The sequence below is a fragment of the Python bivittatus genome, unplaced genomic scaffold (assembly GCF_059951505.1).
Source record: "Python bivittatus isolate LINGU-HERP-01145 unplaced genomic scaffold, Pbiv_v1 ctg000840_np1212, whole genome shotgun sequence".
NCBI lineage: Eukaryota > Metazoa > Chordata > Lepidosauria > Squamata > Pythonidae > Python > Python bivittatus.
The window spans coordinates 32,000,971-32,028,413 of NW_028277113.1; the positions used below are offsets into that span (position 1 = coordinate 32,000,971).

The window sequence follows — 27,443 nt, forward strand, 5'->3', positions numbered from 1 at the left end:
ATTCCCTCTTATTAAAATTCTATTTTTATCACTCTGCTATTATTATTGTTATTAATATTATTTGTTATTGTATTGTTTTCTTTTAAAATGACTAGCATAGTACTTAAAGACTTTATGTGTGCTTGGGCAGACAGGAGCAAGATGTCCTTCAGTAGGAAGAAATGTAAAGTATTACATTCAGGGAGGAAAAACATAAGGCAGACACGTAAGATGCGGAATTATGACTTGGAAGTGCTTAATCAGAGAAAGACTTGGGTGTGATCATTGACACATAAGCCAGCCAGCAGTATGAGACAGATGATGCTAGAAGGCTAAATCAGTTCTGGACAATATTAGAAGAAGCACTATACCAAGATAGACAAAATCTGTTCTTCTCTACCCTGCACTAGTGAAACCACACCTGGAATACTGAGTATGCTTGTGGACACATTTCCTGAAGGACACTGATAGTTAGATCAGGTTCAGAGGACGATGACAGAGGTGATACAGGGGCTTGAGGACATGTCCTATGAGCATGATGGATGTAACTTGCTATGTTCAGTCTGGAGAAAAGACTGAGGGGCAGGTACATAAAAGAGCGCCACAGTGAAGGTGGTCTGGAACTATTTTCTGTTGCCACAGAAATTAGGAAGGAAAAAATAATGGGCATTTGAGCAGGTACCTAGATTATGTTTAAATATCTGGAAAAACCTTCTGACAATAAGAACCATACAATAGTGGAACAGAAGTTCTACAGAAGTTGTTGGTTCTCCATCTCTGAAGATTTTTAAGAAGAGGCAGATAGCCACCTCTCAAGGATGGTTTAATTGGTTTTCATGTACATTGCAAAGAATGAAGCAATGGCAGAATGGTATCCTCTTCCTTTCAAAGGAGCAAGGTAAAATCCAACCTTCTGCATCAAACAATGTTAACAACAGTTATCTCCAGGACGAATATAAGGAGAGCAGAAAGGCTACAGCCCTCTCTGATTTAGTTCTCAGTATGGCAGTACTCAGAGAGACACTGTGTGTATTGAACAACTATTGACAAACAGATAGTCTATGAGTTTGTTAAATTGCTTTTGGGCTGTAAATCAGGAACTCTCCACTCTGAATATTGCTTTTGCAATAAATTCACCAGGTGACTTTAGGCCAAGCTATGTGCTCTCAACCTCACCCCCACCCTATAAGCCCCATCTGTACTATGGAGAATTACAACTCTGACTCTACAGAGTTGTTGTAGAATTTGAATTAGATTCTACATCAGCTTTGTAACTGTTGCTGTTGTTGATCACCTTACAGTTTTATTCACTTACAAGCAATGGACAACTGTACGGCCTTCTCCTCCATTGTATTCTTCCTGCCACTTGTCCACTTGACGTATGAGTTTCAAAAAAGACCGTTTTGATACAGGTGTGTCTCTGTACATAGGCCATCCCAGGAACTGAAACTGCTGCACCATTCGATAGCCATCCTGGGGCTGTGGGGACCCAACCAACAGGTGAAGAATAAAAAGACAGCATTATTTATTCTGAGTTCAAATAATATATGCATTACATACTTGCACTGAACATTATTATAGAAGATTGCTCCTTACAATGTTCTGAAGGAATTTACATTTTGGAGTTGTGACTTTGAATCTCAGATTTAAGAAGATGATATTTTAAACAGCTGAAAATACAGATATGCTGGAGTGAAACAATGGTACAGCTGCAAGAGCCGAATATATGATTAATATTACAGCAATCACTGGCTACCAAACTGAAATGTGCAATATAGTTCCAATAATGTTGCTCCTTTTTTAATATGCTTGTTATTGTCAAATTTTTGAAATGAATTTTCACTCTGATGACTGATTGTTAACACACTAAATACAGACTCATTCATTCAGAATAATCCTCCCTTCCTTAGCATCTCTGCAAAACTATATTTTGTTTATCTGTTGAAACTTTCTATTAATTTATAACAAAGAGAAGGAAAGAAAAGAAAGGTTTTCAAATTCCCCAATTCTACTGACAGACAATAGAATTGGGATTTGAAAAAAAGGTTTTCAGGATTATTAATTTGTACACTCTGTATCTAATGTTCAAAAATGTTCAAAATATAATATTCTTGTATATACCCTTAATTCTGGCAAATAAATAAATAACCAGCTAAAAGGCCTGGCAAAGTTGCTCACTGAATGTTCTTCATTCTTGTATTTCAACATAGTTTTTATTAAGCACTTTAACACTGGCCAGATATGGTCTAGATTTTCTAAGTTCATCCAAATCTTGGTAACACTGTTTTGTTCCAATTGAAGCTTCTAGGCTGGTTCCAATTATAGAACATTACTTACTCTACATTACAGTTGGAGTGTTTTATGAACACATCGGACTTTTTTGTATAAATAATAATTTGGAATGCTTCCATTAAATAATAAATAATAAACTAAACCATCAATTAAATATGGATTCCCTAAAATGTGAACCCAATCTATTTTTTTCTATCACTCATAAGAAAATTAGCAGATAACTAAATAAGGTCCTTACTCTTGATGCATTATAAATTCGGAATATCCGACTGATAATATCTTCTTCTAAATCAGCAGAAACAAACTCTACTTGAATAGGACCATGTCGATGAACACCATTTTCAGGCCAATATTGTGGACATAACTGTAGAAGAAAGAGATCCATTCATGCATAATTATATCATTTAGGAAACATAAGTCAGGATGGCTCCATATACTCAACTGCTATTTTCTATGTACCAATATGAGTTCCAAAAGCCACAGAGGTCTATACAAGAAAGGCTATCACTTCTTTTTAACTGAGAACAGTAAGATTATTTCCAAAGATCAAAGGGCATCACGCTTGTACATAAGTTTATATATCCAAAAGTTTTGGATGAAACGTTGCAGTCTTTCAAGAAAAGTCCGTTTTAAAGGATTATTGTGTTTAATGTATTCTGCAATTATGCCTTTTTAGAAGGAAAAATGCAGAAACCATTCTCAGCCTCTGAGAATATAATCTACTCCAGTACACAGGCTCCAGTGAAATCTGTAGTACATGTATACATAAATGTGGAATACATATATTACAGGAGAAACCATTTATAAAGGACACTTAGTGTTTATAATTCTATTTTTATTTACTTATTAACAGAGTTGTTTTCACAAAAATGGTTAGAAGATTATTTACAAAATAAAATAAAAATCTAAAATAAGTTGAATTTAACTATTAATAATTTAAAACTAAATAGAAAGAAAAGCAATTCTTTCCAAATTATTTCCAAATGGCGATGGAACAAAGCTTTCAATTTCTTTTAAAAGGAGAACTGGGAAGCACATGTGAGGAATTCTCTGTGGAAAATATTCTGTTTCTATGAGGATATCACAAAAAGTCCTTCCCTTGCTGGTTATCATGGGTATGAAACACCACATCTGTTTTTAATTTTTCAAGACATTTTGCTTTATTTTAAAAATACTGAATATCATCAGAACCTTTGCTGCTTTCCATATATATAAATATCTCCTTTTCCACTTTGAAAACGTGTTTCAACTGCATTGTATAGTAATCACAGGGGATCAAAGTGATACTCTGGACCATTTAAATAGCAGATAGTATTATGTGGGCTGAGTCCTTCTTAATCCTTCCAGAACCTCCATTTCCCAATATTCTAGACATCAATGTACAAATGGGCTCCATCAGACAGCTCAGGCAAAAAACCCAAAATAAAACAAACCCAGGGAACCATTGAAGGATTGTATTTTGGATTTAATTTATATCCTGCCCCTCTACTCATTTGCATATGCAAGGCTGGTAATCAATAAGATGAACTCTACAAAAATAAAAATGGAAAAATGTATTTTAAAATTTTGCAAACATCAAGTAACAATTAAAAGCTTGGTGAAAAATGCATGTCCTGGCTGATGCCCTGGAGGAAAAGAGAATGTGGGTTAACTGCATTTCCTGAGGAAAGGCATTTCTCGCCTTGGGAGCCAACCAGAAAATGCCCTCTATTTCATGCTGGACAGACTGGGGGACATTTTCAGATTTTAATGCTTGCGGAGGTTTGCATCGGGAGAGGCAGACCCTTAGACATTTTGGGCTTTAAATTTAATCTTAAATGCTACCTAAGAAGCAATTAGCAAGAAGAACCCATCTTCTGGTACCAGCATCACGTGATTCCTGTATCTTGTACTGATTAACAATGAGGTTGATGCATTTTGCACTCACTACAATTTCTGGACACTCTTCTTTTTTTTGTAATAATTTTATTAAAATTTACAAATTCAAAGATAAAAGACAAACTAAGAGAAATATGAAAAGTGAAGTAAAGAAAAAGAAAAGTGCAAAGAGAGAGAAAAAGGAAAAGGAAAAAGGAAAAAAATGAGAAATATAAAAAAATGACTCCCTCCTCCCTCCAGACAAGTATAAACAACTTCAGTAACTTTAACACCCTCAATAGTATTTCAATAATAATAAAAAAGATCTCTTCTTCCTATAACTCATCTCTTATCAATAAACAAATTGTAAAAACTCATCATTCAATCCTATTCAGCAAAAGTCCATTAAGAGCTACCAGAAACAATAACATATATATTTAATGTTAATCAAATACATCCATTTTGTATTCCAACTTATAAGGAATAAAACCAAAGAAATCCTTCCCCGTTTATAAACAAATCTTTAAAGCCTCATCATTCAGTCCTGGTCAAGAAGAAATTCCATTAATAGCTATCAGAAACCACAACATATATATTTTAACCCTGATCAAATAAATCCATTTTATAGTCCTTCTTTTTACTTTTAAAAAGCTTGGTCTTTAATCCCGTCAAGTAATATCCAACAAGTTGATTTCTTATAATTTTTTCTTTGTCTCTTTCTTCTCCAGCTCCACTATATCCTTTTTGAGGTGCGGTGACCAGAACTACACACAATATTCCAGATGTGGCAGCACCATTGATTTATATAAGGGCATTATGATATTGGCATCTCTGTTTTCAATTCCTTTCTTACTATCCTTATTAGCCCTATCATGCCTTTTTTGGCCTTTTTTACAGCAGATGCACACTGTGTTGACGCCTTCGTTGAACTGTTTATCATTAGTCCAAGATCTCTTTCCTTGTCAGTCACTGCTAGCTCTGATCCCATTCGTTTGTATGAGTAGTTAGGATTTTTGGCACCAATGTGCATCACTGTATGCTCGCTCACAGTGTATGACATCTGCCATTTTGACATCTACTCCTCTAATGTGCAAAGAATCCTTTGGAGCTCTTGGCAGTCCCTTATAGTTTTTACCAGTCTAAACAATTTAGTGTCATCAGCAATGTAGCTATTCCACTAGTCATGCCTGATTCCAGATCATTTATAAATATGTTAAAAAGCACTAGAAGGGAGTGTCAAGTAGTGTACTGTATGGCTTTATTCTAGCCCTGTGCTGTTTAACTTATTCATAAATGACTTGGCTGATGGATTAGAAAATGAGATTTTCAAATTTTTGGATGACACAAAGAGGAAGATATCAAATTCCTTATAGGACAGTATCAAAATTCAGGAGGACACTGACAAGCTGAAACAATGGCCAGAAATGGGCAGAAACCAGCAAGATGATACAACAAATGTAAAGTCCTACATTTGAGTAGGAAAAATCAAAGGCATAAGTATACAATGGGAAGGGAGCATAATGAACAAAACTACATGTGAAAAGAATCTGGTCTCTTAATTGTTCATAAACTAAACATGCACCAACAGCATGCTGCACTGGCAAAAAAAAAAAAAAAAGTTATCCTAGACTGCAGTAACAGAAGTATAGTGTCAAGGAGTCATTGTTCCTCTCTAATGCTGCATTAGAATCACACCTTGAATATTGTGTCCTGTTTTAGGCACCATGTTTTTGAAAGGATGTTGATAAACTGGAGCATGTCCAGAGGAGAGTAATCAAGATGATAAGTGGTCTGGAAGGAAAAATTATGAGGAAAGGTTGGAGGGTATGTTTAGGGAAGACTACAGGGAGACATGACAGCTGTTTTTAAAGGGCTGTCATGTAGGAGACAGGAAAGAATTGTTCGGAGTTATTTCAGAAGACAAGATAAGACGTAACAGGTTTAAATGACAAAGAAGTAGATTTGTGTGGACTTCATTTTTTTTCATAATGGTAAGGACTGTTCAAAAATGGAACAGACTACCTTGGCAGGTGGTGGGCTCTTCTACACTGGAGGTATCTAAACAGGGACTCCATGGCTATCTGTTGGGAATGCTATAGTAGTGGTTTCCTGCAGAAGGCTGGAGAAGATGATCTTCCAAACCCCTACATTCTATGAATCTATCTGACCAAACCAAGAAAGCTTTCAGTGCTGTCAGCCACATGGGATACCTCTCTTCAATTTGTACACCAGAACTACTTTTCCCCTCCAAAGGCTGTAAACAAGTATGGTAGTATCAATTGTGTAAACAAATTATTTTCAGCCAAGTGTACATTTTCATCTCCCACTTCACCCTATGTATCCTTAATTAGTGTTTTGGAACAGACATTAGAGAAGTAGCAAAACAGATGTGGTTGCCAACAGACAGCAGGCCCCCAAAATTTTAAAAGGTAACCAAGAAAGGCCAATGGAAAGTTAAAAATGCTTCCTGCTCTTGTACATTGAAAGCATGGCTGAGAAGTGAAATGCACTTTTTAGTAGCAACTAAACATCTTGATCCCACAAGCCTTTCCTTGTTCACTCTGAAAATAACCCACTAGCACACAAGATCTTTTGCCTTTCATACATTTCCCTGGAGACAAGTGAGTGCGGCTGGGATACAAAAATATGCAAGTGAATGCCTGAAATGTATAGTTACTTACAGAAGGGGTGTTGCTTGTGAACTTTAAAACAATAATGACAAAAATATTTCAAGTGTTAAGAAAAGCATTTTCCTTTAACTATTTATGATAAATATAGCATACAGCAGATCCAGCTGTTAATGCTCTTCTCTTTAACCAAAGTATTTCATTAAACAGTACAATAAATACTATGAGCCAGGAATTCTAGAGAACAGGGCTTAGCAATTATGTATTTCAACTACAGATAGTTGCACAAGACATGTTTTACTCTAGTATGGGCACCACTTTTTCAATTCCATCAGTGTTTTGTAAGACAGTTTCATCTTTCAGTTGTTTCCAGGAACTAAGTGACTACTCTTGACACAGATTTTGCTGCCATTTCAGTTAGAAAGAGGCAGGAGGAACACAACACAGTACTGTATGTAAGGCTAAAAGGAAGTGTGGTGTTTCAGGAAGTCATGCCAGCGCCATTTTAGTTCTTAGTGCAGATGGCTACTGAGCAGCACTGATGACAGGCCACCATCTGTATCACACTTTTTCTGGAGAAATAATTGTCTCTTTCCCGGTAGCATAAGCTAGTGCATTTCCTTAAGCTGACATTCAGCATCCCCAGGAAAATGTTCCCATGAGGATTCGCAATTAATGGCGCTCTTCCTATTAAAAAAAGGGGCTGACAGTAAGTGATGTTCATTTTTTCCGAAAGAAAGAAGCAGTTGTAAATAGCAGGGTTTCAGCATCACAAAAACAGAACTTGCATCTACGTGGCCCAGTAAATAATGGTTGATTTGGACCAGTACACTGAGGATTCACATTTCCACTCAAGAATAAAATGTTATGGCTATTCTACTAAGTGCTAGCCTGCAAAGTATTTCACAACTGTCAGTTCCTTTACTGTTGATAGTCGATCCTAAAAGGCAAAACTATCCATCACTTCATTGCCAGTTCTAAGGTTGGCTGCTGTACCTGTTGTGATTAGTTTAATCTTCTTTATATTTAATCTTAATCTCATGTTCTCATGTACTCCTTGACTTTCATTTCTAGAGCTTGCAGATATCTGCATTTTCAGCTATAAGAGTAGTGTCATCAGCATTGTGCAGATTACTGGTTTTTTTCCTCCAATTTTAACACTATGCTCATCTTCTTCTCCAGTCCAGCTTTGTTCAATATATATTCAGCATATATATTGTCTCATTCCTTTGCTAGGTTGGAGCCAGTCTGTTTTGCTATGTTCCATCGGAAGTGAGGGTTGCTATGCTGTGTATAGGTTTTGCATGAGGACAATGGATGTTCTGGGATTCCCATTTTCCTAAAGACATTCCACAGCTTGATATGGCCAACACAACTGAAGGCCTTCCTATAATCAATGAAGCACATATTGATTACTTTTTGATATTCCTTGGCTTTTTCAATTTTTTCTTGTTTCTTGGCCTTTTCTAAAACCAGCTTGAATATCTTCCTTAGTAGAATATTGAGTGCCATCTCACCTGAAGAGCCCATCATCTGGTACTATATCATCAAATTGTATATTATCTATCCATGACTTTCTTGGTAAAATACAGGTTTTACCAGTATGAAATGATGCCTTTGCTGTTGTCATTAAAGTGATCATCTACCTTCAGCACCTTTCTATCTCACTGCTGTCCAATACAGATATCTGCTTGCTTTAGCTAGGTTGGCAGAGATTACCTTAATGCCTTGGGTGACCCTGCTGGAAGTCTATAATCTTGGCATACACTTGCAGTGTTCTTTGCTTATCCCTCCCAGGAATACCCCCCACTGCCCATGATGAGGCAGCACAGTAGGACTTAAGGTGGGCTTCAGTCTTAATAGGGTACCGCAGTACTTTGAATTCAATTCCAAGAAACCTCAGAATGTGCGTGTGTGTGTGTGTGTGTGTGGCTGCAACTCTTTATAGATGTCACTGCTTGAATCACTTGCATACAGGTGCTATGTTTGTGCCCCATCGTTATTTGAAGCACCTTTTCAGAACTGAATGCAAAGGCCTGAGAGTTTATAGAAATTAGAGTGTTTAGTGAGAGATTGCAGTTATGTTCATGTACTGATGTTCCAGGTAGGGCTTTAATCTTGTAATATATTGGGGCTGGTTCCTTTTTCAATGGGAGGTCTTTTCCAGGACCATAAGCTAGACTGGGAAGTTGGAAAAAACATCCTGGAAGCAGGTAATGGAAAGCCACTTCCATACTGTTGTCAAGGAAACTACATGGAGGTGAAGTCTCTTAAAGTCAAACTCAACTTGAAGGAGACATTACTTATGAAGTATGCAATTTCACTGAATTCATTTATTTGACTTACTTGTGCTGGATCCACATCATTCAGCATCACTATGGATGTGCAATGGTAATCTAGAACCAGTCTCCAGAAATCTTTGACAGTATTTGGTAAAGGATGTTGAGTGACTATAAAAGCTGAGGGCTGCTTATAACTCTGAAAAACAAGAGGAACAATATTTTGATGGAGGAATAGTCAGAATTAAAGCTATAGTAGGAAAGTAAATATAAGAAGAAAACTTCAGAAAGAGAGAGAAACAGAACAAATGCACAGAATATGTTTCGTAGCAGAGTTAACTGGTACATCACTGAATCTGAATAGTCTTTTTAAAAAAAAATTATTCTAGATGTTATGGAAATGGAAGAGAAACCTACTGGTGAACTGACATGAAAGCAGTTACAGCCCTTCAGACTAGGAACAGAATTGCTTTTAAATCCCCATTCTTCCAACGGAACTTGGAGATAGTGAAGTTATATAGATACAGTATTAAAGCTGCACCAGAGGTTCTTGTCACTGGTGAAATGTGTACCTTAGCAGAATGCTATCAACACAAGGGACAAAGAATGGGAAGCAAGGCTTATTTTAAGAATAGATAAAGGGTTAGTTATGTACTGGGGATATTCGTGGGGTAGGGGGTAAAAAAAGTCAATATGGCAGCTGTGACCATATTTGCCCCTTTTTAACATTTGTCAACCCATATAAAAAAAGGGGCAGTGTTTTAATTGTGCTGTTGTGGCTGCCATCTTGACTTTTTTGAACCCCCTCCATGGATGGCCTTGAGGTGTACTATTTGACAACTCTTGGGAGAAGAGGGAACAGCCATGAAATAAGGCTGACTTCCCAAGCCTGGTGCCCTCCAGATGTACCTAACAGCTGTGCTGGCTGAAGGACTACATCTATAGGGCAGTAGGTTGAGGGATCCAGTAAAAGTGGCTACTGCAAGCAAGGGCTTTGCTGGCTGCAAACATATTCTCAGAAGCACAACAGGAACTGAAGAAACAAATACAACCGAGCAACACCAGCAGCCACTGACATTGGCCCTATTACACTCAGCAATCACAAGGTTACTTGCTGGTAATACTATCCATACATTGGATATGTACAGGCAGTGCCAATCAATAGCATAATCACTACTGTGATACTCCTGCCTTATGAGCACACAATCCTTCCATGTATCTTTACTATAAATTATAGAAATGCTAACTATGTACTAGTAGTCCTTTTTGAAAAGATTGCTTTCGTGGAATGTTATTGAGAATATCTTTGTCCTTTTCCAAAGTCTGCATTCTTGGCATGTGTGTATGTATGTGTGACAGCCTTAATTACTGCTGTTCTAAAATGTCAGAGATACTCTACCAATCTCTAAAGAGTGTAAAACATATTTAAGTATCCTTTTACTTAAGTAATGTAACTGTTGTTAAAACTTCCATATCTGTATTTAATGTGGATGGTGGTAAAAGACTCTTTAGCAAATGTTCATTCAGTTACAAAAGAGTCAATTGACTGAAGTAATGGCCTGTGTATTATCTATGCCAACAGGCTTTTTTTCTCTTCTGTTCATTACCATGAAAATGAGAAAGAAAAGTAAAAATTTCTCCCAACATTATTATGTTGACTAGCTGCCTTAAAGAGCCATTTTGTATGTGTGCCTGTATACACATATTCGCACACACTTTGAAATAAGCCTCAGTAAGCATGTATATATTTGTAGCCTTAGTTATGTAATGAGCTACTCTTTACAGTTAATATGCATACATTAGATATGAGGCATATAAATTAGACTCACATATTACATAAAGCTGTTCTGTTATTTGGTCTGTTGTGTGAAATTAGCCATTATGGTATATAAACCATTGTTTATTGTTTTGTGTGACCATGTCCGGTACTATCACAATAAAGGCTATCCTTCAAATTGATTTCAATTCCAAGAGGCTGCAGGGACACATTCATATCGTTCTTGGCAACAATGCAAAAGTGGTTTGCCATTGCCTTTCTTTAGATTTTTTTATGGCTTCCCAGTCCAGTCCATCTGTCCAGTATTTTTTTGTCCTTATATTCATGCACTAATGGAGTCTGACTCTGTTGAGCTTTTTTGAGATCAGCCATGGTCAGCTAGGTATTGCCACCTAACTATCCAAAGTAATGTATGAAACTTGATGACGCTGGCTTGTTAAAAAAAAAAAAAGGTTTATGCAACGTGAAGTTGGCTGGCTTCCTTGGTTAGTAGAGCATGCTTCTCTCTCAACAAATGTTTTCAGATCTTAGCAGCTAAATAGCTTAGCAGTTATATAGCTTATGTTGAATGTATCTGAATGTTCAATGTTTTTAAAATAAACTTAGGAAAGCATATTTTAAAGATTGGAGCTTTGCTTCCTGCTACTTTCCAGGTTCTTTGATAAGCACAGACTTTCCCAGTTAAGAAATCCAAGACAAGAGCTTACATCCATCAGTGCAGCATTAATGTAATTACTGCTTTCTCCATCTATTGTGATAAGGAAAGGCAAACATCTGTCTGGAGGAAGTACGTCCATACACCGATTCTTCTCATGATTTCGGGGCAAAAGTGCTATGCTGCAATCTTCTACACGTAGGGTTGGGGTCACCATGTTTAGAGTCTACCAAAAATAAAATAAAATGAAGTTGTCAGAAAATTACTCAAGAATGAATATGTCTTTGGGCTTACATTGATTTCCAGGGAGTTAGATTTAAAGACAATCTATGCTTTACAGAATAATATTAAAAATTAAGCTAGCTAAATTTAACCCTATGGCAAAGGGCCATTTGCAATATTTGGCTTTTGAAATGTGCTTCAATCATTTACTTACTCTAAATTCTTCTTTGATCTGACTTGAATTGGTTTGAGGATCCAGTTTATTCATTTCATAATAGACTGACCTAACTTGTGAAGCTAGAACAGAAGTATCTCCACACAGACAGGCTTCCAGTATTGCATCATGTATGAATACATACTGTTCCTGGAGAAATTAAAAAGAGATGTCAGACAGTTGAAACAATGTTCCACAGCCAAATCAAATACATACTCAGATTCTATCTGGGATAGGTCCCACCAAATTTTTAAAACAGTTCCGACTGTTGATTTCATTATTGGTGCAAGTAAGAAAATAAGGATTAAAAAATGCCTGGATTTGAGGTCCAAGACCCAGAGGCAAAAACTCATATAACCCAAAGTATTATTTTTAATACATTATAGTATCAGGATAATACAATCTTTCTTTTTTCCTTTAGTGATTCAGCTATCTTATTTTTTATTTTACTGTTATTTTTCATTTTATGCTGCTTTTGTTATATTTGTTATGCTATTTCTGACTGTCAATGAGTGTAAAATCATACTATTACTAAAGAAAAAATACTGAGTCTCTTAGAATACCAGAATCGGAAAGGATACTTCATTTTTATCTTTAAAAAATGAGAGAAAGAGAGGGAGAGGGAGAACGAGAATGTGTGCAGAATACTGCTTTCTCTTTGGACCTGATTTAGGGAAGGGACTACATTATGAATTGACATGGCACAGTACTGGGGTGTCTGTAGTTGAAAATGACTTGATGGCACATAATCAATATCTATCTATCTATCTATCTATCTATCTATCTATCTATCTATCTATCTATCTATCTACCTACCTACCTACCTACCTACCTACCTACCTACCTACCTACCATCACCTCCTGAATTCTGTAACCAAACTGGCTTCCTTTCTTATTTTGGCATATAATATCATAGTGGTGTCTCCAAGGAAGGTCAAAAAAGGCAAGATGGTGGTTGTGGCATTGCAACCAAAGCTCCACTCCTTCTGTATGTGTGTTAATGTTGCACATCTAAAGGGGCAGGATTTCAGTCGCACTGCTACGACTGCCATCTTGCAAAATTTTTGATCAATGGCACAGAAACAGCTGCAATATTATAAAAATGCTCATCATAATACAATTAATTCCTCTTCTTGTCACCAGTACATTAATAATAGCTAGCTCCATTTCTCTTTTACAAATGATTAGAGAACTGCAGTGAGCAACTTGCCTTATGCAGCAATTTGAAGGTCTAATGTGCAGTCTCAGTTTTAACTTGCTACTCTGGGAAATGCTTAATTTTTCCTTAGTCCCCCATTTTAAGTTTTCTGTACATCACTACCTGCATGCCTTCTATCCTGTGCCTAGAACAGGAAGCCTTCTTCCCATCTAAGCCTCTCTTTTCAAAATTACACTTGTGAATCACCATAACTTCATATTCTCTGCATTCCTAGTGCCAACTGCCAACTCACATTACTACTCTGTGTTCCTTAATTCTTTCTGCGATAACCATCTAATAAAGACAGTAAGATATCTAAATGGAGTCATCTCTGTATGGTATACATAAGGTCTCCTTGGAATTGAGCTTGTCTTCTGGTGACTACATGGACATATCCATGTAATTTTCTTGGCAACAGTATGGAAATGGATTGCAATCACCTTCTTCCAGAATTTTTTTTTTTTAATTTTCCCAGTTGACCAAGTCCAACCTGGTCTAGCTTTTTCAGATCATCCAAAGTTGGCTGCACGCTGCTACCTTGTTGAGCATAATATCCATACAACCAGTGCTAAATAAGCTCAAGAAAGAGTTACAGGGCACCTGACACTTAAATTCATTTACATTTCAATATGTGGTAGAATAAAAGACATTTTTATTGTATTCAATACAGGAAAGTTGAAAATGAGGGAATGCTTAAAATACCTCTGTTTGCACCATGTTAACTCTTCGAGATCGAAGTTCTCTGACACAGTTGAATATATCTACAACTCCTTCTCTTTCTGCCATGTCTAGCATAATGTCAATGACAATGAAACATCCAGTTCTTCCAGCACCTGCACTGTAAATACAAAAGCACAATTATCATTTTAACATTCAGAAAATGCTAGCAATTCCTTTCACCAAAATGGAAAGATTATGTCTTTCTTGAGTGGCATGCCAAAGAAAGATTGTGAGAGAGCCAGTTTGGTGTAGTGGTTAAGGTACCAGGATAGAAAGTGGGCGACCATGAGTTCTAGCCCTGACATAGGCACAAAGCCATCTGGGTGATCATGGGCCAGTCACTCTCTCTCAGCCCTAGGAAGCAGGCAATGGCAAACCACTTCCAAAATCTTGCCAAGAAAACTGAAGGGACTAATTTAGGCAGTCACCAGGAGTTAACACTGATTCGAAGGCACAAAAAAAAAAAGCCAAAGAAAGATCATGAGAACATTAACTAATAGAAAAAAGCATTTATACAGTAGTTTTGTATTACAGGTTTGACTTAAGGTAGTGCCTTACTGGGTAGGATACATGCTTGCAAACCTAGGAAAATATACATACTGAGAATGGTATAAAGTCTTCTCAGAATCTCAGTTTTAAGCAATAGTTTTAATCACCATAGTTGGAGAGGAGACTCTCTCTACTTGGGAAAAACAACAAGTTTATGCTGTAAAACATTCAAATGGCCAAATTATTATCTTCTGAACCTTATGTCTGCTTTGGGAAAAATCCCTGCTGGCATTAATGAGGAATTTCCTTTCTACTTAAAATAACAACAATGAAGGATTCTTTGGGATTACAGCAGCAATTAAATCTTCTCTCCAGGCCTGCAATGATCCTGTTAATTATCAGTGCTGCTTGCATTTAAAAATCCATTTGTCTAATGCAAAAATGCATTTAACATCTCATCTTGATTGGTTAACAGTGTTGCACTGTTACATTGTGCATGACATCTTTCATGTATGGTGGCTCAAATAAGTAGCTGTAATACTGGTGTGCCAATGACTGCAAACTGCCGTCATGGAGAAATATATTCCAGAAGCCTTTGGAAAGACTATATAACATTTAAATTGGGTCTGAATCTAATAAGATTTTTCAATCTGTTGCATCTGAGGAAGATAAATTCAGAGTACAAATATATATATCATTATACCGTGTCCATGAATGGTACTTCATAAACTGCAGCAATTTAAAAAATGACATACAAATTAATTGCACCCAGATAGCTCCAGCTGTGTTGGATTTAAAAAGGATAAAATGTGACCAACATCTTTTTCAACTAAAGAAGCCACAATACTAACCTGCAATGTACAACTAGTGGGCCGGCATTAGGTGGGCTTTTCGATTTGACCTGCCGGACGAATCCGAGAAGACCTGTGGCATGGTACGGTACACCATGATCTGGCCAGCCAGTGAAGTGGAACTGCCTGATTTCTCTGATCTCATGGGCGCCTCTCTGTTAATTGATTGTCAGATCACAAGAGAAGAGGAAAGCAGCAGCAGTGAGCATTTTCAACTGACACAGAAAGAGACATAACTCTATATTGCTCTCTTTTAAAATTTGGAGTGACTATTTGGAGTTGACCTCCCATCTTCTATCTTATTTGCCACTGAAAAGGAGAAAGGCATGATGCCTGCTTTCTGGAATAGCATTCCCCAGAGATCCATGAGCCCCCCCTCCCCCCTCCGTTGATATGACATAAGATGTTGAAAACCTGGCTATTTTCTCAGGCTTTTGAAAGGGTGGTGGGTGAGCCCATCTAAGTTTTTGTTTGGTATGATTTTCTTCTGTTGTATTTGGTATTTCTAGTCACATATAATTGGTTTCTCTTTCATTGTTTTGTCTTTTTTATTATGTAAAGCATCCAGAATCTGGAGCTGGGCATTCTTTAAATCAATGCAACAAATAAATAGGGTAAACTGACCTCACCAGTACAGAACAGTGAAACTTTAGTCACAAAGAACTTTGTTTGGAACAAGGGTTAACTTAAAGATGTCTTAATTTTAACAAGGCCATGGCTGAAAACATATTGAGAAATTGTATCTTTGCTCACCTTTTCTACTGCAAATGTTCGAATCACATATTCTGCGAGAAGCTCTGTCTCTATTAGAGTAACTTTAATGTCTTTATATATCTCAGTGTCATCTGGCCAGTATTTACAGCACTTGACCTTTCAGAAATACAAAAGAAAATTAAGGTTTGAATCTTTCAGTTTGAAGCATTCCTTTAAACTTTTTGTAGTGATCTGTGCTATACAAACTAATGACACATAAAACAGTCGTGCTGTCTACATAAGGAAATGGACAATAAGATTGAAAGAATATGCATCTTCTTCCAACAGAAGTTCAGAGAATTAAAGACAGGAGTACTCTTTAGTTCAAAATGGGGAAAAAAATGTGTGCATGCACACACATAACCCAAAGAAGTTCCTGTTTCTGCAATCTGTCTCTTCCAACACGGCTGCTACTGAAAAAAAAATACGGCAATATTGGTCCCAACTGGATTAGCACGTGAGACAGTTGAGCCTGTACACTGTGTGCACATTTATTAGGCAAGTGAGTATTTTGACCATATCATCATTTGTATGCATATTTTCCACTTCCAAGCTGTATAAACCTGAATGCTTATTGGATATAAGCATATCAGGTGATATGTATTTGTGTAATGAGGGAGGGTGTGGCCTAAGGAGATCAACACCCTATAGCAAGGTGTGTATAATTATTAGGCAGCTTCTTTTCCTCAGGCAAAATGGGCCAAAAAAGAGATTTAACTGACTCTGAAAAGTCAAAAATTGTAAAAAGTCTCTCAGAGGGATGCAGCACTCTTGAAATTGCTAAGGTATTGGGGCGTGACCACAGAACCATCAAACGTTTTGTTGCAAATGGTCAATGGGGTTGCAAGAAATGTGTTGAGAAAAAAAGACGCAAATTAACTGCCAAAGATTTGAGAAGAATCAAACGTGAAGCTACCAGGAACCCATTATCCTCCAGTGCTGTCATATTCCAGAACTGCAACCTACCTGGAGTGCCCAGAAGTACAAGGTGTTCAGTGCTCAGAGACATGGCTAAGGTAAGGAAGGCTGAAACTCGACCACCACTGAACAAGACACATAAGTTGAAACGGCAAGACTGGGCCAAGAAATATCTGAAGACAGATTTTTCAAAGGTTTTATGGACTGATGAGATGAGAGTGACTCTTGATGGACCAGATGGATGGGCCCATGGCTGGATCAGTAACGAGCAAAGAGCTCCACTTCAACTCAGACGCCAGCAAGGTGGAGGTGGGGTACTGGTATGGGCTGGTATTATTACAGATGAGCTGGTTGGACCTTTTCGGATTCAAGATGGACTCAAAATCAACTCCCAGACCTACTACCAATTTTTAGAAGACACTTTCTTCAAGCAGTGGTACAGGAAAAAGTCTGCATCTTTCAAGAAGACCATGATGTTTATGCAGGACAATGCTCCATCGCATGCATCAAAGTACTCCACTGTGTGGCTAGCCAGTAAAGGCCTCAAAGGTGAAAGAATAATGACATGGCCCCCTTCCTCACCTGACCTAAACCCTATTGAGAACTTGTGGGCCCTTCTCAAATGGGAGATTTATGGTGAAGGAAAACAGTACACCACTCTGAACAGTGTCTAGGAGGCTGTGGCTGCTGCTGCACAAAAAGTTGATCATCAACAGATCAAGAAACTGACAGACTCCACGAATGGAAGGCTTATGGCTGTTATTGCAAAGAAGGGTGGCTATATTGGTCACTGATTTTTTGTTTGAAATGTCAGAAATGTTTATTTGTAAATTTTGAGTTGTTTGTTTATTATTCTCACTTTAACAGGTGAAAATAAACGAGTGAGATAGGGGAATTTTCATTTTTCATTTAGTTGCATAATAATTCTGCACACTAATAGTTGCCCAATAATTATGCATACATAGATATGCTCCTAAGAGAGCCAAAACCTCACTTTTACTTTCTTAAATATTCAGGTTTGAGGTTTATTAACATTTTGGATTGACCGAGAGCACTGTAGTTGTTCAGTAATGAAATTCATCCTCAAAAATACAACTTGCCTAATAATTGTGCACACAGTGTAGTGTATTGAATTTTGTAGGTGTGTACTTAAGTCTTTGATCATTTCTCTTCTCAAAAGCACTGGAGGAGTCGTGAATGCTAGATGGAAAGTCCTGAAATCATTATTGCTGATCATTTTTGTCTACTTTTGGCATTTTATTGTGAGTTCTGTAACATTTCCTAAAACTCCTTTTGAAAGAGTTTCATAAAGTGCTGCTGTCAGGAAACCAAAATCTTAAGGAACACGTATGGAGGTTCACTGTTTCTCTGGCTGTCTGCTCTGCTTGATAATCAAGACCGAGAAAATTGTTCAAATCCCTGTTTAAAGTTTCACAGCGGTTTCCTTCTCACTGACAATATGTTTTCCTGTGCTTTGCTCAGAAGCGGCTATATTTCCCATTATCATCAGATTGGTGTAAATCACCAAAACTTGTGGTGACTCCATTTCCTGTGGTCTATCTGTTCCATAGGTAAAGTCTGATTCATTCCAGTTTATCCAAGGCCCATATAAAAAAGGAAACAGCTGCAACAGAGGGTTCAGTCAGGTATCTAACTTTAGCACAATTGCTTTGAGATGAATACTTGCTAATTTCCATAGTGCTGGCTAAACAGTGTAAAAAAAAAAAAAAAGGCTAAATTCCTTGCAGAACAACCGTGAGGTCTAGACAATGTGGCTTCTCAATACATTCTTTTTTTAAAAAAGAGATTTCTCCAACTTCTGCAGGCTTCTGTATATGCATCATGCATTTCAGACTGTGCACTGTGGGACTCTTTTTCTCCCTCCAGATCTAATGGCCAGGTTATTCAGTGTCTGGCTACTGGAAGATAAACAGAAGAAAGGCAGGAGGTAATTATTTCTCCCTTACACGAGGGAACAGTAGATTGTTTTAAGAAAAATGGTCTGCAAAGCACTTGCTACTTTTGCAATGCCTTTACTTCTGCAGAGCAACTAATCTTGGGTGGTAATTATGAAACTGAATATAAGAAGCCCTATAACAGACTTTAATAAATTATTATTATTAATGAGAATGTTTATATTTCAAGGAGCATAGAACACCTCTATATAGTCTATATGGAAAAGTGTATTATATTAGGGACTTCATTCACATTTCCTGCACACTATACATATGTGCAAAATGGCGGACAGGCTTTTACATAGGTATATTTTACAGTCTTTGTACATTTTACACATAAGGAAAATGCAGATGGGACATTATGCCTGCATAGAAACATACAGTATAGAGTACTGACAGATTCAGTCTATTGCATCTGAAGTCTGCTAAACCAAGATCTGCTAATTTGAGGATTTATTGTGATAAATTAGATGAAGATATGTAAATATTTATCAGGTTTGCCGAGATCACAAAATTGGGTGGAACAGTTAACAAGTTAACCTTAGAAGAAGTACAATTCAAAAGTCTTACTAGTTGGAGAAATGGGCTGAAAATAACACAACAAAATTTAACTGGAGACAAACACAAGGAAATAGAAATAAAAATGCACAGATACAGGATGGGAAATATCTAGTTGGCAAGAGTATTTATTAAAAAGATCTTACAATATTCAAGGTTAAAAACTCCAAGTCAAGCTTAACTCTTGGTGACTATCTGTACACAACCATGTACTGTTGTTTTCTTGGCAACAATATGGAAGAGATTTGGCACTGATTTCTCTCAGGATATCTTTCGACTTTCCAGGGTCCTGCAGTTTCCTGTTCATCTCCCATCACAGTTCTAAGCAGGTTCAGTCTTTCTTAGCCAAGGCCACCTAACCGAATAAATGTTAAAAACTTCCTAACAGTAGGAGCAGCTCAACAGTATAAACGATTATCCAGAGAGGATGCGGGCTCCTGTTTGTTACATGTATTCAAGCAGAGGCTGGGCAACCCATCTGTCAGGGACAGTTTAATTTGGATTCCTGCACTGAATTAGGTGACCTAAATTACCCTTTCCAACCCTATAACCCCTTCATGGATCACTGCCTTGTCGTGGCGAAGGGGCTTGCGTAACTCAGTGAAGCCATGAGCTATACCGTGCAGGGCCACCCAAGACGGACAGGTCATGACAGAGAGTTCTGACAAAATGTGGTCCACTGGAGAAGGAAATGGCAACCCACTCCAGTATCCTTGCCAAGAAAACCCCATGGACAATGTTAAAAGGCTAAAAGATATGACGCCGGAAGATGAGCCCCTCAGGTCGGAATGTGTCCAACATGCTACTGGGGAAGAGTGGAGGGCAATTCCAAGTAGCCCCAGAAAGAGTGAAGCGGCTGGGCCAAAGCTGAAAGGATGTTCAGCTGTGGATGTATCTGGAAGCGAAAAGAAGGTCCGACGCTATAAAGAACAATATTGTATAGGTACCTGGAATGTAAGATCTATGAACCAAGGCAAGCTGGATGTGGTCAAACACGAGATGACAAGATTGAATGTCGACATCTTGGGAATCAGCAAATTGAAATGGATGGGAATGGGTGAATTTAATTCAGGTGACCATTATATCTACTACTGTGGGCAAGAAACCTTTAGAAGAAATGGAGTTGCACTCATAGTCAATAAGAGAGTGGGAAAGGCAGTAATGGGGTACAACCTCAAAAACGACAGAATGATCTCAGTGCGTATCCAAGGCAAACCGTTCAACATCACAGTAATCCAAGTCTATGCCCCAACCACTGATGCCGAAGAAGCTGAAGTTGACCGCTTCTATGAAGACCTACAACACCTTCTAGAACTAGCACCAAAAAAAGATGTCCTTTTCATCATAGGGGATTGGAATGCTAAAGTAGGAAGTCAAGGAGTAATCGGAATAACAGGCAAGTTTGGCCTTGGAGTACAAAATGAAGCAGGGCAAAGGCTAATAGAGTTCTGGCAAGAGAACAAGCTAGTCATAGCAAACACTCTTTTCCAACAACACAAGAGACGACTCTACACATGGACATCACCAGATGGTCAATACCGAAACCAGATTGATTACATATTTTGCAGCCAAAGATGGAGAAGCTCTATACAGACAGCAAAAACAAGACCAGGAGCTGACTGTGGTTCAGATCATGAGCTTCTTACTGCAAAATTTAGACTTAAATTGAAGAATGTAGGGAAAACCACTAGACCACTCAGGTATGACTTAGATCATATTCCTTGTGAGTACACAGTGAAGGTGATGAATAGATTTAGAGGATTAGATTTGGTAGACAGAGTGCCTGAAGAACTATGGACGGAGGTCCGTAATATTGTACAGGAGGCAGCAACTAAAACCATCCCAAAGAAAAAGAAATGCAAGAAAGCAAAATGGCTGTCTGATGAGGCTTTACAAATAGCTGTGGAAAGAAGGAATGTGAAAAGCAAGGGCGAAAGGGAAAGATATAGGCAACTGAATGCAGATTTCCAGAGAATAGCAAGGAGAGATAAGAAGGCCTTCTTAAATGAACAATGCAAAGAATCGAGGAAAACAATAGAATGGGGAAGACTAGAGATCTCTTCAAGAAAATTGGAGATATCAAAGGAACGTTTAATGCAAAGATGGGCATGATAAAGGACCAAAAAGGCAGGGACCTAACAGAAGCAGAAGAGATTAAGAAGAGGTGGCAAGAATACACAGAAGAACTATACAAGAAAGATCTTAATGTCCTTGATGTCCATGCTGGTGTGGTCACTGATCTTGAGCCAGACATCCTAGAGAGTGAAGTCAAGTGGGCCTTAGGAAGCATTGCTAACAACAAAGCTAGTGGAGATGACAGTATTCCAGCTGAGTTATTTAAAATACTAAAAGATGATGGTGTTAAAGTGCTGCACTCAATATGCCAGCAAGTTTGGAAAACGCAACAGTGGCCACGGGATTGGAAAAGGTCAGTTTACGTTCCAATTCCAAAGAAGGGCAATGCCAAAGAATGCTCAAACTATCGCACAATTGCACTTATTTCACATGCTAGCAAGGTCATGCTCAAAATCCTACAAGCTAGGCTTCAGCAGTATGTGAATCGAGAACTACCGGATGTACAAGCTGGGTTTCAAAGAGACAGAGGAACTAGAGATCAAATTGCCAACATTCGCTGGATCATGGAGAAAGCACAAGAGTTCCAGAAAAACATCTACTTCTGCTTCATTGACTATGCAAAAGCCTTTGATTGTGTGGATCATAACAAACTGTGGCAAATTCTTAAAGAGATGGGGGTACCAGACCACCTTACCTGCCTCCTGAGAAATCTGTATGCGGGCCAAGAAGCAACAGTTAGAACCGGTCATGGAACAACCGATTGGTTCAAAATAGGGAAAGGTGTACGACAAGGTTGTATACTGTCACCCTGCTTATTTAACCTATATGCAGAGTACATCATGAGAAATGCCAGGCTGGAAGAATCACAAGCCGGAATTAAGATTGCAGGGAGAATCATCAATAACCTCAGATATGCAGACGATACCACCCTAATGGCAGAAAGTGAAGAAGAACTAAAGAGCCTCTTGAGGGTGAAAGAGGAGAGTGCGAAAGCTGGCTTGAAACTCAACGTTAAAAAAACTAAGATCATGGCATCTGGACCCATCAATTCCTGGCAAATAGAAGGGGTAGAAATGGAAGCAGTAACAGACTTCATTTATTTGGGCTCCAAGATCACCGCAGATGGAGACTGCAGCCATGAAATTAAAAGATGCTTGCTCCATGGGAGGAAAGCTATGGCAAACCTAGATAGCATATTAAAAAGCAGAGACGTCACCTTGCCGACAAAGATCCACATAGTCAAAGCTATGGTTTTTCCAGTAGTAATGTATGGCTGTGAGAGCTGGACCATAAAGAAGGCTGAGCGCCGAAGAATTGATGCCTTTGAACTGTGGTGCTGGAGAAGACTCTTAAGAGTCCCTTGGACTGCTAGGAGGTCAAACCAGTCAATCTTAAAGGAAATCAACCCTGATTGCTCATTGGAAGGATTGATAATGAAGCTCAAGCTCAGATACTTTGGTCATCTAATGCAAAGAGAGGACTCTTTGGAAAAGACCCTGATGCTGGGAAAGATTGAAGGCAAAAGGAGAAGAGGACGGCAGAGGATGAGATGGTTAGATAGCATCACTGAAGCAATGAGCATGAAACTGATCAAACTCAGGGAGGCAGTGAAGGACAGGAAGGCCTGGCGCAATATGGTTCATGGGGTCACGAAGAGTCGGACACAACTTAACGACTGAACAACAACCCTATAAGTCTATGACTGTATTCCCAGAATTCCTAGTCCACTGTGGAGTGTCTGCCAGTAAGGCCAGACCACCTATTGACAAGGATTAAGAGATACTACCCTCTCAGCAATAGGCCCTGTGATTTAATTTTCCCCACAGAATGACAACGTTCTCTTATATATCAGAAAGTAAAAGACTGCAGTCAGGGCTATCTCTAAGGTTGGTGCTAAGTCTGCTTCCCAACAAATCATGTTGATGTATGGATTTATTTGGATAGTCCCAATTGTTTTGGGTCAGATTGGGCATAGGAAGACAGCTGCCTTTGGTGCTTCTTCTAATCCAGTCTTATTTACAGTGATTGGCAGTGTCTTTCCAGAATTTTAGATGAAAGCCTCTCCTGTGCTCTTCTAGGGATTAATAATGGGGTCATCTATGTGCAGAGCAGATGCACTGCCACTGATCTACAGTTGTTTCTCGCTCTTGTCATTATGTTATAGGAAGAGCTATAGCTCAGTGGTAGAGTGCAGAAAAACTTGTAAAAAGGTCCCTACAACATGTCTGGTGGGAATAAGGCTTGGGAGAAAGTGTATTTAGTTATTTATTTACTCAGGCTTACAGGCCATTTTAATTGCAACATTAAGTATCTGTAGTGGCATCATGCAAGATTGGTGAGGAGAAAGTGGTGTGGACCCTCTTTTCTCTGCACATAGAGGGGTAGTAGGGGTTACTTAGCCAGCAGAGACAGTGTATGTAATTTAACAAACTTTGTATTGATGAATTCCTCCACATGCATGCTTAGAAGGAGTTACTTACCAAGCTTTGTAAATTGCATCATTGTACTGTAAATCACTCTCACCTTTGAGCCTTTTATATGTGTTCCTACTTGTAACAATTAAGATAAAAAAGTTCTAAGATCTGACACCTCCTGAGTCAAGAAGGAGCAGCAGCAGCTGCACACTAGAAATGATATTTCCCATAACAATATTCTTAGCAAAGGGTCAAATAACTTCCCAAGTTAGTGACAAGATATGTCATCAGATCATCCTCAGGTGTTGTTCTGCTAGGGATAATGCCTTATTTAACATACACCTGGCAGTAGGTCCACTGAGTTATGACCAAGTCAATGATAAGATGTGCTATCAAGCCATCTCCAAGTGTTATTGTTTGTTTATATTACTGTCTCTTAAGAAAAGTATAAAAAGCTAATGAAAGTCCCCAGACAGTTTGAACCTTGGCACAGACCTAAAGCCCCCGGAAGAAAAAGTTGCTGTGCAATTACCTGCTGACTCTAGCAGGCATCTGCTGCCATTCTGGGAGTTCTCAGTGAGAGAAGGGATATAGTCTGGGATATTTCTCTTTCTTTGTAACTCTCTTAATATTACTCAATAAAATCCTTTTTAGTATTTCACCTGGTTTGAGCCTATTATTGCTGAATCCTAAAGAACCTACAGTATTGGCTCCCACCTAGCCACCAGATGGCAACACAATGCTGTACACTGTTACAATATATAAACAAAAAAGATATAAACAATAAATAATAACATGACACATGGTAAATAATAATTACCTTCCTATTCATCATGCTGAGGAATAGCATTATCAGTAACAATCAATCATTGGGTAGGAACCTACCATTGGGTGGGAACCTACCATTCTCATAATTCCTGAAGGATTTCCAAAATAAGCAGGTCTTGGTGGCTTTTCTAAATACCAAAATGATCGCTGCTGATCTCACCTTTTGTGAAGCACTGTTTCAAAGAAGAGGGGTAGTACCAAAAGAGGCACATCCCTATTAGATTTTCTTGCACAGGCAGAAACCACTAGAAGGCAGTCCCAAAGATATCCAGGTCTTGATTCATTTGGGGCTTTAAAGGTGACAAGCAGCCTCCTGAATTGCACTGGAAGCCACTTGCAACCAGTGCAGCTCTTGCAGCAATGGTATTATCTGGATGAATGGAGAGATGCCCTTAACTACTTGAGCTGCTGTTGCTTTATGGACCAATTGTAGTTTCTGGGTGGTCTTCAAGGGCAACTTCATATAGCGCAAGTTGCAACAGTTCAATGAAAGGTGACCATAAGTGATTGTGAGCAGGGTCTCTTGATCCAGGAATACTTGTATCTAGCGCCCAGGTTCGAGTTGTGGAAAGGCCTTCTTAGCCATAGCTGCCATCTGACCCTCAAGCAGGAGTTTGAGTCTAGGAAGACCTCCAATTATGAACCAGTTCAGTCCAGGGGAGTATGAGTCTACCCAGAACCAAAGATGGAATATCATTGGTCTCAGTTGGTTTCTGAACCCACAGTCACTCAGTCTTGTGGAAATTAGTCTGTTCTTCCTTATCCAGACCCTCACAGCCTCCAGGCACTGGGGAGAGCACTTTGACCATATCTCCTGTTTGAGATATACAAGTGGATATCATTGGTATCCTGATAACTCCAAACCTGTGCTGGTGAATTACCTCTCCCAGTGGCTTCATATAGAATTATAAGGAGCAAAGGGGTAGAACTTTATGGCACTCTACAACAGAGGGCCTTAGGCTTGACCTCTTCACTCCTGCCCTCAAAGGTATCCTTGGAGAAGGAAAGGAACTACTACAAAATGCAATCTCTGGAGGGGATCCAGATGGAACCAGGCTCAGTGGTATTGAAGGCAGCTCAGAGATCAAGTAGGACCAGGACCAGGACATCCCCATCCTAGTTTCACTACAGGTTAATCCATAAGAAACAGGTCAGAATAATTCATTTCCTCCAAGGCACACGGGAGGGGGTCCACTGCCCCTTATTTAAGTGAACCACATTCAGATGTATAACACATAAAGACATTACAATAATTAGACTTTAACTTTTGAACTATTAAAGCACCCTTCCTTGGGATTTTCAGATCTAATTTGCAGTCTAATATAGCATAATGTACATTGGACCATCACATTGTCTGTGGAAGAGGGTGAACAGAAACTGATTTTCCCACCCTTTATTTCCTCAGCAGCCTCCACAATTTTCCAAAAATGAACTTCTGGAAGGCTAACAGTCTGATAAATAGGATTTAGCAGTTCGTTGCTAACTGGGAAAAGGTACCGTAGGCACAGATGTTATCTCCTAAGTTTATACTATATTTCTCAGAGGTCAATACCCTTTCCACTTGATTTATTTTTCTTTGCCACAATGAAACAGGTTCAATAAGAGGACCAGACCATGATTGATGCTTCCACTGAACTATATAGCTATGTGAATCTGATAATCTACTCATTCTATCAAACTGATCCTATTCTTTCAGCCTTTTTAAAAATAAAAAGTATTATTTATATCAATAGTCTTAAGGGTATACTAGCCGTAGTTTTTAAAAATCTTGCTATATATTCATAACTACAGGGCACAAAGCCAGGGTGTTTGTGGGGCCACCTCCTCCCACTGGTATCTACCTGTCCCACATAGAATCATAGGGTTGGAAGAGACCTTGGATGTCTTCTAGTCCAACCCCTGCCCAAGGCAGGGGTACTCATACCAACTTGGACAAATGGTTGTCCAATCTTTTCTTGAAAACCTCCAGCAATGGAGTGCCTTCAGCTCTGGGAGGCAACCTGTTCCACTTCCACTGTCAGGAAATTCCGTCTTATTTCCAGGTTGGATCTCCTCTGATGAGCTTCCACCCATTGCTTCCGCCCTCAGGTGCTATGGAGAATAAATTGATGTCCTCTTCCCTGTGGCAGCCCTTCAAGTATTGGAAGACTGTTATCATGTCTCCTTTCAGTCTTTTCTTTGTTAAGCTAAACATACCTAGTTCCTTTAGCCATTCTTCATAGGATTTAGCCTCCAGACCCCTTATCACCTTTGTTGCTCTTCTCTGCACTCTTTCTAGGGCCACAGCATCTTTTTTGTATTGTGGTAACCAGAACTGGATGCAGTATTCCAAATGTGGCCTCATCAGTGTGGTGTAGAGCGATACTATCACTTCCCTTGATCTTGATACTACTTCTGTGGATGCAGCCCAGGACTGTGTTGGCTTTTCTGGCAGCTGCAGCACACTGCTGACTCATACTTAAGTGGTGGTCCACCAGGACACCTAGATCCCTCTCGTAGGCACTACTGTTGAGCCAGGTACTGCCTACTCAGTATATGCTCTACTATGATGGGAACATTTAGGGTTCTTTCTTTGTAACAATGCCTTATGATGGGAACCAGAGGGCATGTCTTTTCTGTTGACCCTCTGGAATGATCATCCCTCTGACATACAGTTGGCCCTGACCCTGTTGGTCTTCAGAATGGTACTAAAAACCTGTTTTTTTCCCCCCCTTGGGTGTTGGGACCCTGGTCTCCTATTAATGTTTGTTGGATTTTAATTAGGATTTTTCATCTTGTGTT

The 27,443-nt window shown here is 38.7% G+C and overlaps 1 protein-coding gene across 6 annotated transcripts in view; it reads right to left on the minus strand.

Moving 5' to 3' along the window:
• The window catches only part of PTPRM (protein tyrosine phosphatase receptor type M), a 526,420-nt gene that overhangs the window by 6,499 nt on the left and 492,478 nt on the right, over positions 1–27,443 (minus strand). For all 6 annotated transcript variants that reach the window (XM_088130895.1, XM_088130898.1, XM_088130896.1 and 3 more), the window contains 8 exons: positions 15,914–16,030; positions 15,161–15,315; positions 13,803–13,938; positions 11,903–12,052; positions 11,519–11,692; positions 9,102–9,233; positions 2,510–2,635; positions 1,295–1,458 (listed from right to left, as the gene is read on the minus strand). In XM_088130895.1, the coding sequence (XP_087987021.1) occupies positions 1,295–1,458; positions 2,510–2,635; positions 9,102–9,233; positions 11,519–11,692; positions 11,903–12,052; positions 13,803–13,938; positions 15,161–15,315; positions 15,914–16,030 (1,154 nt within the window). The remainder of the gene's footprint in view (positions 1–1,294; positions 1,459–2,509; positions 2,636–9,101; positions 9,234–11,518; positions 11,693–11,902; positions 12,053–13,802; positions 13,939–15,160; positions 15,316–15,913; positions 16,031–27,443) is intronic.